The sequence below is a fragment of the Echeneis naucrates genome, chromosome 2 (genome assembly GCF_900963305.1).
Source record: "Echeneis naucrates chromosome 2, fEcheNa1.1, whole genome shotgun sequence".
NCBI classification, from domain to species: domain Eukaryota; kingdom Metazoa; phylum Chordata; class Actinopteri; order Carangiformes; family Echeneidae; genus Echeneis; species Echeneis naucrates.
This window is the reverse complement of record NC_042512.1, coordinates 11755335-11767506: the sequence shown is the minus strand read 5'-3', so window position 1 is coordinate 11767506 and position 12172 is coordinate 11755335. Positions and strand designations below refer to the sequence as shown.

The 12172-nt window shown below is 46.1% G+C and overlaps 1 protein-coding gene across 6 annotated transcripts in view; it reads left to right on the top strand.

Annotated features, from left to right (window-relative positions):
* Positions 1-12172, top strand: part of LOC115050957 (plakophilin-4-like) — a 39840-nt gene extending 27668 nt beyond the window's left edge. For 5 of the 6 annotated variants that reach the window (XM_029514160.1, XM_029514142.1, XM_029514151.1 and 2 more), the window contains 15 exons: positions 2227-2397; positions 3057-3258; positions 3550-3682; positions 4919-5132; positions 6292-6475; positions 7930-8047; positions 8365-8559; positions 8708-8938; positions 9073-9223; positions 9580-9772; positions 9877-9961; positions 10124-10241; positions 10325-10453; positions 10542-10615; positions 10691-12172. In XM_029514160.1, the coding sequence (XP_029370020.1) occupies positions 2227-2397; positions 3057-3258; positions 3550-3682; positions 4919-5132; positions 6292-6475; positions 7930-8047; positions 8365-8559; positions 8708-8938; positions 9073-9223; positions 9580-9772; positions 9877-9961; positions 10124-10241; positions 10325-10453; positions 10542-10615; positions 10691-10948 (2456 nt within the window). In that variant the 3' untranslated portion in view covers positions 10949-12172. The remainder of the gene's footprint in view (positions 1-2226; positions 2398-3056; positions 3259-3549; positions 3683-4918; positions 5133-6291; positions 6476-7929; positions 8048-8364; positions 8560-8707; positions 8939-9072; positions 9224-9579; positions 9773-9876; positions 9962-10123; positions 10242-10324; positions 10454-10541; positions 10616-10690) is intronic. The other variant, XM_029514168.1, reaches the window with a different exon arrangement.

The window sequence follows — 12172 nt, the reverse complement described above, 5'->3', positions numbered from 1 at the left end:
ACTAGAGAGGGGATTATTTCTGTGCTGCTGCCAGCCTCCTTACTGAGCTCGGCTTAGAGACGCTTTTGAATTTCAAACCAAAAGACAAACTTCCATTGTGTAGCTTTGAACCGGATGTATTAAGCATTGTCATCAGGGTCTTGCTGATGTTAAAATGCATCACCTTTCTTCTGCAAACACCAGAATATTACAAAATCTCTCTCAGGCTGTCCTCTCTTACTAACCAGTCATCAACTTTCTCCCTGCGCGCTCCCGTGGATCTGGCGGAGGATTAACTGTCGTAGAAGTGGTGCCGATGCTGCAGCGACGCAGATTTATTCTTCCGTGCTGCCCTCTGTCACTTCACTAAGCCCACTGACCCATATAAGGGTGTTTCTATCACAAAACTCCCATGGAGCATCAGCATGTGATTATCAGCTGACGGTACTGGAAGGCTTTATTATGCTGCTTCACCGTGGGCCTGGTTTAATTTTGTCCATTCTCATATGACACGTGTCCCTGTGTGTTTCTCTGCAAAAGTGTTTGAGTGCGCATGTCTTCAATGAGAATATGCATTTATGCACCATTCGTGTTGTGCTATTGTGTCAGCGCACGTGCAAGAACAGGACAGCGGACCAATTGGTTGTGCGCTTGTGTGTGTGAGGCATAGCCAGTGAACTAAATAAAATGCCTTCTCTCCCCTAGCTGAGTGGTTTTCATCCTGCAGTGCTGCTAAGTGGCCTAATACGTTGCCTAAGTCCTTATTCCCAGTTATCCTGCAGATCCAACATAATCCCAGATTACATGAGGGAGATAAGCAATAGATGGATATACAAGATTAGGCTATTACTGATCAGATGCAGTCGGCCTTTATCGAGCGAAACCTGGTGAGCAGTCAAATGATAAACATAAACTAAGAGAGGTCTGTTCTTGTTTTGTTCTCTGCGGAATCGATTTCAGTAAATTCATTGTCACCATTAAAAATGAAATGTAATTGAAAATGTAAAGCAGAGATAAAGCAGATTCTGTCAGAGGTGGATAGAGGGATTGCGGTTTGACACAATTAAAAAACCAGAGGACTTGCTGGTATCCACATGTTGAATTATCTGAACCATGGCTGCACAATATTTTATCGTCATTCCAGTTGGAGTGGATGTTTGTGCATTTTGTTTACACTGGAAAAGCTAATCTTAAAGAAGGCCAATGGATTAATGATTAAAACATGTCAAAGTAAAGGGTCAACGTTTCTAGCGGTCGTGAAGGTAACATAAATGCAAGGCAAGTGCAAAAAAAATAAAAAGCAGCCAAATGGCAAAAGCATCCAAATCCTGCCGCTTGGGTGGTAGTCGAAACGAGATTTATTGTATTAAATACGATCTAGCGTCATCTTGTCACTCTGCCACATTCCAAGCAGGTGGCGGCTTTAGCATCGTCTAACTCAAAGGTCACCATTTTAGTGTGTCCTTCATTGCTGTAGAGCCCTAGAGAGAGACGCTCGGGTCCAGATTGCAGCGTGCATTTTTCAGTAAGAGTTTCAGCCTTGTTCACTGCAAAATGGGTATCAAGAAAAGAGAGCTGCAGAAGCTCGGGCTCCATCATCAGCGGCTTTAAGTGCAAATTGGTTGTCTCAGCTGTTAGAGCGATCCACCGAGGCTGCCCCCACCTCCCCTCCTGCCCTAAAGCCTCTTTATAATTGGAGTGCTTTTGAACTGATGTGCTCAGAGATTGGAGGATGGAAAAACCCTCTGCACGGCTTGTTTGACTTGCTGATGACGACGCCTGCAGCGCACTCTGAATGACCGGAGTCTTAATGGATTTTATAGGCCCAACACAACAGTTGGGATGACTTGGCATTATCGAAAACAGTATTTGGCACAATCCTGATTTGCGAGGCCTCACCTACCGATGACAAGTACGTGGGTCAAATGAGATGGCCATATGATGTTTTTAACATATCGAGCAGAAGGAGGCTTTGCTCAGTAATTAGCCATCTAATTACTTGATTTCGTTAATTGACGGTTCGACGGCTGAAGGGTCAAAGTGCCAAATTCACCCAGTGGTGGTTTGATCAGAGGGCAAAAGAGAGGTTTCAAGTTTGTGTACTTTGCTTAATTTGTAGAAAGTCTTGTAGATTCCCCCCCCCCCCATAAATCCCTCTCCCTGTTATTAACAGCATTACAAGTTTTTTCCTGATTGTGTTTGAAAAACTATTGCAAAGATGTTTTTTGTGCTAACTTGTACCCGCAGGTCTCCACAGCTCATACGTCGGTCATGCGGGGCAGATAGATCCCGAGCTGAGGGCGGCATTGTCCCCGGACTGCCACATGACGCCTGTTTTCGATGAGCGCTCCTTCCACAGCCCGTTGTACCACAGCCCCACCCACGACCCCCAGGGCTCTCTCTACAGGCCAAACACAGGTACAAACGCTTCCCTCATGAGTCTTGTTTAAATCTGTGACAAATACAGCTACTTGCATTTTTTTGTGCAGTTGTTTGGGAAAATAAAAGGTATCCTCAGCGGAACATGAAGGAGGACTTGGCGGTACAGCAGGACGTAGGGTAGAGGTGACAGAGATCACTCCAATGACTATGCATGAGTTTTAGCTGTCTCATTATCATCACAGCAAATTATTCAAACAGCCCAATTTTTCACAGCGGCGAACCCCCCGAGGAGCCTCGGTTCCCAGGTTGAGAAATTGGTGCTCAGTTTCACATTTTCTCAGGAGGAAATCTATGGTGGAAATCATAGTTTACAGGGACAGGAACTTGTGTTATTATCGTCCCCTGCGGTCAAAACTTAATTAGGCTGAAACCTTTCATGTACTCTGCTGCCTCTTAATTGAAGCCTTTGCAAAAATCATTTCAGGCTGAAAGCTCTGCGGAGTTTGATAGCGGGGGATCTAAGGAGCCATTTTAGTTTCGTTTAGTCAAGATTTAAACAGGTTTGGCCTGCAAGAGCGCTCCTGCATGTTTACTCCCGATATCGCTTTCTCCTTTATGTGACCTCGGATGTTTTTTTTTTGATGCTGCAGTGATTTAAATATTTGCAAAATCCAATCATGACTCGATGTGCTCAGCTATGGGGACTCTCCCTCGGACCACAAGCCATTGCGGCACGCTGCCATACCAAAGAAGCAGCTACGGGCTGAGTTCTGCAGCTCTGTACGTCGACTCCTACAGGGTCTCCGGCGAGCCCGTCTTCTCCCACCGGCACTCCGGACTGGTGGACCGGGTTGTTACACGCACCCCATCGATCGAGAGCATACACAAGGACCCCAGGTATCCTCACACGCAGTTGGCCTCTCCAACCTGTTGTTTAGGTCACAGCTCTGTGAAGCCAAGTCACGTTCTTTCGATTCAAACACACATAACATCGCTAGAGTCTTGGCAAAATGTATCGGTACCTGTTGTTTTGGCAATAGCGACAGCATCAAACTGTCCAGGTTACACGCAACCCTCACAGTGCTGACCTTGCTGATATGTTGTAGTTAATGATATTGTCAACTAAAGATGCTAAACAAAAGAAGTAATTTCAGGCTGACAGATTCCAAACCCTGATCTCTGTTGCAGGGAGTTTGCTTGGCGTGACCCTGAGCTGCCAGAGGTCATTCACATGCTGCAGCATCACTTCCCCTCCGTGCAGGCCAACGCCGCCGCCTACCTGCAGCACCTGTGCTATGGAGACAATAGGGTCAAGGTGGAGGTAAGGTGACAGACATTCAGGGTGAGGGTCAGGGTCATGACTATCTACTGCACAGCACTGCCCTGACATGAGACAACATGTGGTTGATATGTTCTCATGCTGTGCAGTCAATTAGAGAAATGTAAAATTTGAACCAGACCAAGTTAGTTAGACTTTTTCTTTTAAGTGTCACGTCAAATTATTTACAGCCTCTTCTTATATCTGTATACTGTCTCGAAGAGCGTTTTCTCAGTTTACAGGCTTTGAAATTTGTCCCTTTCATTTTTATTTTTTTTATTTTTTTTTAAATCTCTGAGCCCAAGCGCCATCTGCTCCGACAAAACTTTAAGTCGCGTCAGTGCCAAATGCGCCGGCACTCCGACACACTGGAATGCCGCACACTCACTCTTTGCTCTGCTTCCAGTGCAATAAATAACTCCGACACAATGCTGCAGCTTTACATGAGAGCCATTTTAGTGCTGTTTGGTTTGTTTGGTGATGAGCTTTTAATTAGCCTTTGAAGCGGCCTGGACACACGCCTGGTCATTTAGCCAGAGACAAATGTTTTCAGTGACGGTTTGAAAACAGAATCAGAGAGAGGCCGCTTCTCTCCCGAGTCTGGTTTATTTTTGAGGTTTTGAATTGTAGAGATATTCGGCAGTTCTTTCCCCTTAAAAAAAACAAAACAAAACACAAACTTAAATCTATTTAAGTACATGTACATTTTTGTCAGGAAATTGACTCATTTTGTTCTTTTTTGGCAATTAAAACAACAAGGCCTTAGGCAAGTTAATCAGACAGCAAAATTTTTGATGAACAGACTAAAAGTGGGAAAAATGTTAAATGAAAAGACAGGTCAGCAAAAGGCAGAAATGAGGAGAGCCAATCATCAATCAAACGTGATTCAACATTGTAAAAAAGAAAAACAAAACTCTGCACTGAAGGTGACCTCCTTTGAATTTAATGTATTGAAGTCCAAACATGATTTGTTTGAGTTTGAAAGACATAAATCCAAAAGTCAAAAATGCATTTATTTTTTCACTCTTCTAGGGTTAGGGTTAGGGTTAGAATGTGATCTGAAACCAGAAGAAGGAAAGCTCGTTCCTTCACGTGTCAGCCTGTCTGCAACACTTGGTCCTCAGCCAACTGCAGGCCAGACTGGTTCAATACACTCTTTGCTAATGAGGACCATAGTGGCTAAAGAGTCATTTAAGACCGAGCCAAAAAGCATCTATGTGACTGCTCCATGTTCTGCAGGTGTGCCACCTGGGAGGGATCCAGCACCTGGTCGATTTGCTAGATCACAAGATGGCAGAAGTTCAGAAGAGCGCCTGCGGGGCCCTGAGGAACTTGGTGTACGGCAAGGCCACCGACAACAACAAGGTGGCACTGAGGAACTGCGGAGGTGTGCCCGCCCTCCTGCGCCTCCTCAGGAAAACGACTGACAATGAAGTTCGCGAGCTGGTCACCGGTAAGCCACCACAAATCTTTCTGTTCCACTACGAAGCTGTCGTCCATCTAAAGAGAATTCAGTCAATGAAAAGCAGATAGAGTTTGCAGCGGCACATTCGTACCAAAACAGTTCTAGAAATCATAGAATATGTGGAGGGTAGTTTTCTTTTAGGCCAGGGGCGTCTTTTTATGACTGTAACAGCACTTTATCCAAAAAAAAAATAAAAAATCCAACAATAATGCATGGAGAAACTGTAGGCGTTTGCCTACCTGCGAGATTTGTTTGCGTCCCGGCCAGCCGGCCAGCCCGCTGGCATCACCGTCCGACTCGCTGGAAGCGTATTAATCTGCGTATCGGCTGTTCCGTGGGAGGTGAGACTGGCTGTGGCTTAAACACTCAGCGCGCAGTGTTGACAGAACAGATCTCAGCACAGTCCTCGGGACAGATGCTAAGATAATGTGCTTTGGAAACAGGAAGGCTTCTGACAGCTCTGCAGCCACGCGGCACATACTGTTTAATACCAGGAGATAGGAAGCTGCAAGACGTCTCAGCTTGTCCAGTGAAATGCAGTGGAGAGGCCTGATTCCGTTCCTCTGTTTTCACAGCCCGAGACAGGATTTGGACTAATAAAGCTGAACTTGGTCTGCCTCATCACGTCCTAAAGTCCCACGCTCAGAAATATACCTGCAAATATAGATATTTTCAAAGATAATGGTATGGTATTTGGCACAACAGGCTGCTATTTCATGCCTGGATTTTGCAGCCACACGCAAGGGTCACCACTTCCATACCGTTTTATAGTTTGGTTTTCACTGTTGATAAAAGACGAGATATTTAAAGGAAAGAGTGTTTTCCGCCGTTGCCATATGCTGTCATTAACAAAACACGTTTGCGAAGTGAAGGAATAAACACAATCGTTACTCGTTTAGTGTTAGTGTTGTGTTATAGAATATGTCTGTTTTCCAACGGATGGAATTGTTGCCGTAGCTGTAATTCAAATAAGGTGGAGAGTATTTGTGAGAAGCTGCAGAGAAGGTTTTTGGACAGAGCCAAGTTAGCCGTTTCCCCCTTTTTCTAATCTTTTTACTCAACAAATCATTTTATTTCCTAAATTGTCTCAAAGAAATGATCAATGTCACCACACAGAAACATAGCGTTTCCTTCCTGTCACCCACAGGCGTCCTGTGGAATCTCTCCTCGTGCGACGCAGTGAAGATGACCATCATCCGTGACGCTCTGTCCACGCTGACCAACACCATCGTCATCCCCCACTCGGGCTGGAGTAGCATGTCGCACCGTGAGGAGCACAAAGTCAAGTTCCAGTCCTCCCTGCTGCTGCGTAACACCACCGGCTGCCTGAGGTGAGGGACAAATCCAGCTGACCCCTCACTGATGAGTTTTTAGTGTGAAGAACTCTCCAGTTGGCAGAGCTGCCCCTTTTCTAGTTATTTATCGAAGAAAATAATCGCTTTGATGAGCACGTTTATGCAGTAGCCCACACCTTTGTCACATTTATGCAGTCAGACCTGTCCCCAAAATGACACACATCCATTTTCATTCCTTGATGAGAACAGATTCAACAAAGTCTTCTGCCTCCCAAGTCCGTTGAGTTAGCAGGCGTGCCGTTAGCTCGTTAAATCGATTCTCACTTTGAAACATAAGGATGGCTTTTGGATTTATCGGCCTTCTTTGCTGCTCTTTATTTGTCTGCTGTTCATTTGAACGACTCTGTAAAACCACAGCACATATTCGCTGTTTGATAATCCATCAGCGAAGAGGCTGAAATGGAGATTTTATGCAGGGATGAAGCCTGCAGCATATCAAATAGCAACAAAGTGATATCTTTGTCTTAAAAGTCAAAACTCAGGATGAAGGCTTTATTGCAACATGACCAAAAACACAGGAGCATGAAAGTAGATGAACTGAATTTGTGTTCAATCTGTGGTTAGATTAAGGTTGCAAGGGGGGGGGGGGTTCACACAGCACTGTGGAAAAAAATTTATATGCTGATGGAGTATTTTTTCTTAAAATTATAGTTGTCTTTTCTCCTTTTATTCATAAAACACATATTTTATATATGAAAAGACAATACAATTAAAACGCCCTAAAAAACAAATAAAACACAGATATCAAATACCATTTAAAAATTTAAAAACAACTTAATTGTCTTTAAGTGATCGAAAATATTAGGTCGGTGTAAGGCTTTTTAAATCCAAACCAAATCCACACAATTTAGTTCCGGTTCCCCCGGATTAGTTCAGCTAATGTTCCTATAATGCAGTTACATTAGCCGAGTTAACCTAAAATGACGGTATATATTGTAATATCCCACAGACCTAGAAAAGGAATCAGTCAGCCCAAGTACACAAATTCTCACATTTAAAAGTGGCAAAGCGGCAAACGTGAGGCGCATTTTGCTCAGAGAAAGTCCGAAATGATGAAATGACCCAAGCAGGTGCCAAATCATTTTCGCTCAGTTGACCGAAATGTATGTTCCAGGCGACTTGAATGCGGCATGAGCAAAGAAGCTGAACATCTCCGTACACACCAGCTTCAAGCATCTCTGTGTGCTCTATAGGCTATAGATTGACAGTATAGAAATGCATTGTGGGAGCTCTGTGCTGTTGTGCAGTCTTCTCGTGTCAGCTCACCATAAGCAGCATCTGAAGGCTGCTATTGGAGGAGAAGCCTCCTCCTTTACTGTATCCAGGCAGGTTTAAAAGCCACCCTGTGGGGGAATCCACACACTGCATCTCACATCTGTGTGTCTGGCTGTGTCTGTGTGTGTCTCTGTGTGTGTGTGTGTGTGTGAGAGGAACCTGAGCTCAGCAGGGGAGGAGGCAAGAAGTCAGCTGCGTTGCTGTGAGGGTCTGGTTGACTCACTGCTCCACGTCCTCAAAGCCTGCGTCAACACCTCCGACTACGACAGCAAGGTGCTGCAAAAACACACACTCACTAACAAACACAGCCTTTTGTGGTAGCAGGTTATTAAAACACATCCTCCACCACTATTTAAATGCCACAGCAGAAATCAAAGGTGTCGGGTTACGAAGGGATTTGTGATTTGAAAAAACGGTTTGTGATAGGATTTTAACAATTCTCCTCTCGGATATCTGGCTGTGACAAGTCTTTTCGATGACTTGTAATGTGGGATGAGGCCAATTCTGCTGATTGTGGGGACTATTTTCTTTCCTCTACTGCCACCCTCAGTTACCTCAGTGATGATGCCGTGTTGTGTTTGTCCCCTCAGATCGTGGAGAACAGCGTGTGCACCCTGAGGAACCTTTCCTACCGGCTGGAGGTGGAGATGCCCTCCTCTCGCCTCCTCAGCAACCAGGAGCTGGACACCCTGCTGGGATTCTCTTTTCCATCTAAGGAGCTGGACTACCTCTGCTGGGGGAAGAGGCGGCGTGGGAGGAAGAGGGGGGGCTGGCCCGACGACAAGGTACGAACGAAACGCGCCTAGTGTTCCCGAGAACGCTCGCTAAATTCATACACATAATTACGTCTGTCCCAAAGGGACACAGTCAGTAATGCAAATGTGACCTAAAGTTGGATCAAAGAACAATAGCATCTGATGACATTTTACGCAGTGGGACGACACGGGGCCGATCCCTGGCTTCTCCCAGCCTCTGAGAGGAGCAGAGCTGCTGTGGCACCCAACGGTGGTGAAGCCATACCTCAACCTGCTGGCTGAGAGCTCCAACCCCGCCACCCTGGAGGGTGCCGCCGGGTCGCTGCAAAACCTCTCAGCCGGGAACTGGAAGGTGGGACTCATCTCAAATAGGATGATGATACATAGAGACCTACAGGAAAGGCAAAAGGTTTTTCTATAACTTGACATTTTGACACAAAGTTTTGCAACATCCACTCAAATTTGTCAAATGCATTCACATTCATTCACGCATCGAATAAGCACTTGCAGTAAGAATCTTACTAAGAGCGCGTACGTGTGCAGTTTTCAGCCTATATCCGAGCGGCGGTCCGTAAGGAGAAAGGTCTGCCCATCCTGGTGGAGCTGCTGAGGATGGACAACGACAGGGTCGTCTGCTCCGTCGCCACAGCACTCCGCAACATGGCACTGGACGGCCGCAACAAGGAGCTGATAGGTACACACACACACAGACGCAGAGTTCACATATTGATCCCAGTCTGGCTGAGAAACTGCGAAAAGATCAACTTTACACTTCAGTCAGGAGCATCAACAGATCCAAAGAGGCCACAGTTTGACAGAAGTCCCTTCACATCAGACTCCCACCCTGACAGAGTGAGAACACATCACCCCCTGCTGGACAACACACAGAATCAACTCATCACCAAGTCCACCCAAAACTAAGAAACAATAACATGTTTCTTAGACCATGACACACACCTGCCCCCCCCCCTCCCGAAGGCGAGGATATGTATATGAGTATGATATGAATTCTTCCTGTCAAATGAGGTCTGCATTGTGCATCTCCTGCAGGAAAATACGCCATGCGGGATCTGGTGAATCGACTGCCCGGCAGCAGTCCGTCGGCGCTGTCGGACGACACGGTGGCATCGGTCTGCTGCACGTTACACGAGGTCACCAGCCGCAACATGGAAAACGCCAAAGCTTTAGCCGACAGCGGAGGCATCGAGAAGCTGGTGAACATCAGCAAAGGACGAGGGAAGGGGTACGAAACAGCAGAAAATATTTATCCTTGACCTACATTTAGTTAGAAATAATCACCGCTCGAGCGTTTATCTTGTCGCACCGTGTTGTCATGTTTTGCAACAGATACTCAATGAAAGTCGTGAAGGCAGCAGCTCAGGTGCTCAACACGCTGTGGCAGTACAGGGAACTGAGGAGCCTCTACAAACAGGTCAGCACAAGCCTTTCATTTTTCATTGAATTCAAATCAGCACACTGATGTCAACAGATCACACTGATTGGTGATTTATACTTCAAAATCATCATCAGTTGCAATAACTCAACGGCTGCCTTTTTGTTTTGCACAATGCGGTTTCACATGTCGTATGTGCAGGACGGATGGAACTACACTCACTTCATCACCCCCGTCTCCACTCTGGAGCGAGACCGCTACCGTTCCCAGCCGACCCTGCCCACCAGCCCTCTGCAGATGTCCCCCGTCATCCAATCAGGTGAGAGTTGCCCTGTTACCGAACCAGACACCGTGAGATTAGCGGAAGGGCCTCGGTTGTCATTTTTGCATGGTTTCTCTCAGGTGGGAGCGCAACATCTTCCCCTGCGATGCTCGGAATAAGAGGACACGGGTCCAGCTATCAGAGGGCCCAGTCATCTATGCAACTCGACACCTATTACGGAGACGGTTTACAGAAACAGCAGTACACAGGTTTGTATCGGTTACCGCGGGTGTGAGGACAGCGTCCCTTGGGTTCCCGTGCGGTCCATCTAACTGTCTGTCCGCGTCTTTCCTTCAGGGTCTGAGAAGAAAACCCCATATTTCATCGGGACATATTCTTCACAGTCTGGGGAGGATTTGAGAAGGTCCCAGGTAAGAACTGTTTCATATAGTTTCCACATTCTGCCTGATCAATGCGAAGCTGACCCTGCGTCCACCCGCCCCCAGCACCCCGAGCCATTCTACGACGAGCCCGACCGGAAGAACCACAACAGCTACAGGCCATACCTGTCGTCCCCACAAGGCTTCGGAGAGGAGCCCTACGAGGATGAAGCAGTGCACCTGACCCCGTCCTCCCCTGACGGCTACGCCAGCCGGTCCCTCCAGTTTAAAGCCAACACCAACTACGTGGACTTTTACTCCACCACGAGGAGGCCTTCGAACAGGGCGAACAAGTTCACGGGCTCCCCAGACTCCTGGGTGTAGACGTATAACGGACGCCCCGTAGGTGGAGCAGGGCATTTGGGACCATCTGGTTTTCCGTGCGGTGCGGGGAGCGCACGCGGGTGCGACGATGCGCGAAGGAGCGAGGATGCATGCGAATGCGTGAGCATCTCTGTGTCGAAAACTAAAAGACGAAGGCTCGGTTTGTTCTCGCAGCTTTTGACTAAGGTAGAACATGTGCTCGATAATGCAGACCAACCTTTGCGGCCACACTGATGGGTGACAAGTGATTTAAAAGTAAATGTCAAGTTTCGAGGACTCGTTATATTTGCTTTACACCAGAGGATGCATTCACTGACCAAACATCCGCTTCCTCTCAGTAGAACGGTCCTCACGTTGGCTGCCAGATGTTACAGGTGCCAACAATCAACAGCAGAAGCTGCAATAAGAGACGAGAATCTAAAAGTCCAGTTGCCTTTGACCCGTCAAGCATTTTTCTATGTACATCTGTGTGGAAAAGATCTGTATTATTGTGGAGGACATGGCCTGAGTGTCTTAGTCAAAAGGTGGTCCCCCCCCCCCAAAAAAAAAGAAAAAAAAAAAAACAAGAAAACCAGAAAACGAAAGAAAAAAAAACCTGCCCGAAATTTGTCGTTTACCAGAGTGTTTAACGTCAACCGAAATCATTTTTCTCTGCAGTTAAAATGTGCAGTGTGTTGGCCTTATAACATAAATATTGTTTGCCAGCATCATCTTGAATGTGAGAGAAAAAGCAATTGCAGCAGAAGGTAAAAAAAAAAAAAAAAAAAAAGTAGTAATAAAGAAAAAACCTGGGCCAAATACTACTCACCTTTTCTTCTGTCCCAGTTTGGCGTTAATCCTTAAAGCCGAACCGGACGAAGGAAGGTCACTGTAAAGACGGTTTCAAAGAGGAAGTCGCTCTCGGGAACCTTTAAAGACTCTGAGAACCGAGGTTACGTGGGTAACCCTTTGCTTTTCCTTGGCCAAAAGCGCAGTATATCAAACGGTGTGACAAATGTGTGGAAAACTATTTGTACAGATGCTGTCCTGTTACATTGTTGTATCTGATATGTAGAATCTTTCTATGTGATTGTGAGAAGAAGATTTTTCTATTATTTGATTATTTTTCTTAGTTTACTTGTGACCTGACCGAAATACACATCTGTCTGTACTGTCCAAACCTGAAGATAATGTGCAATGTTACAGAGGGAAATATACGTATAGGGATTAAAGATTATATCATGA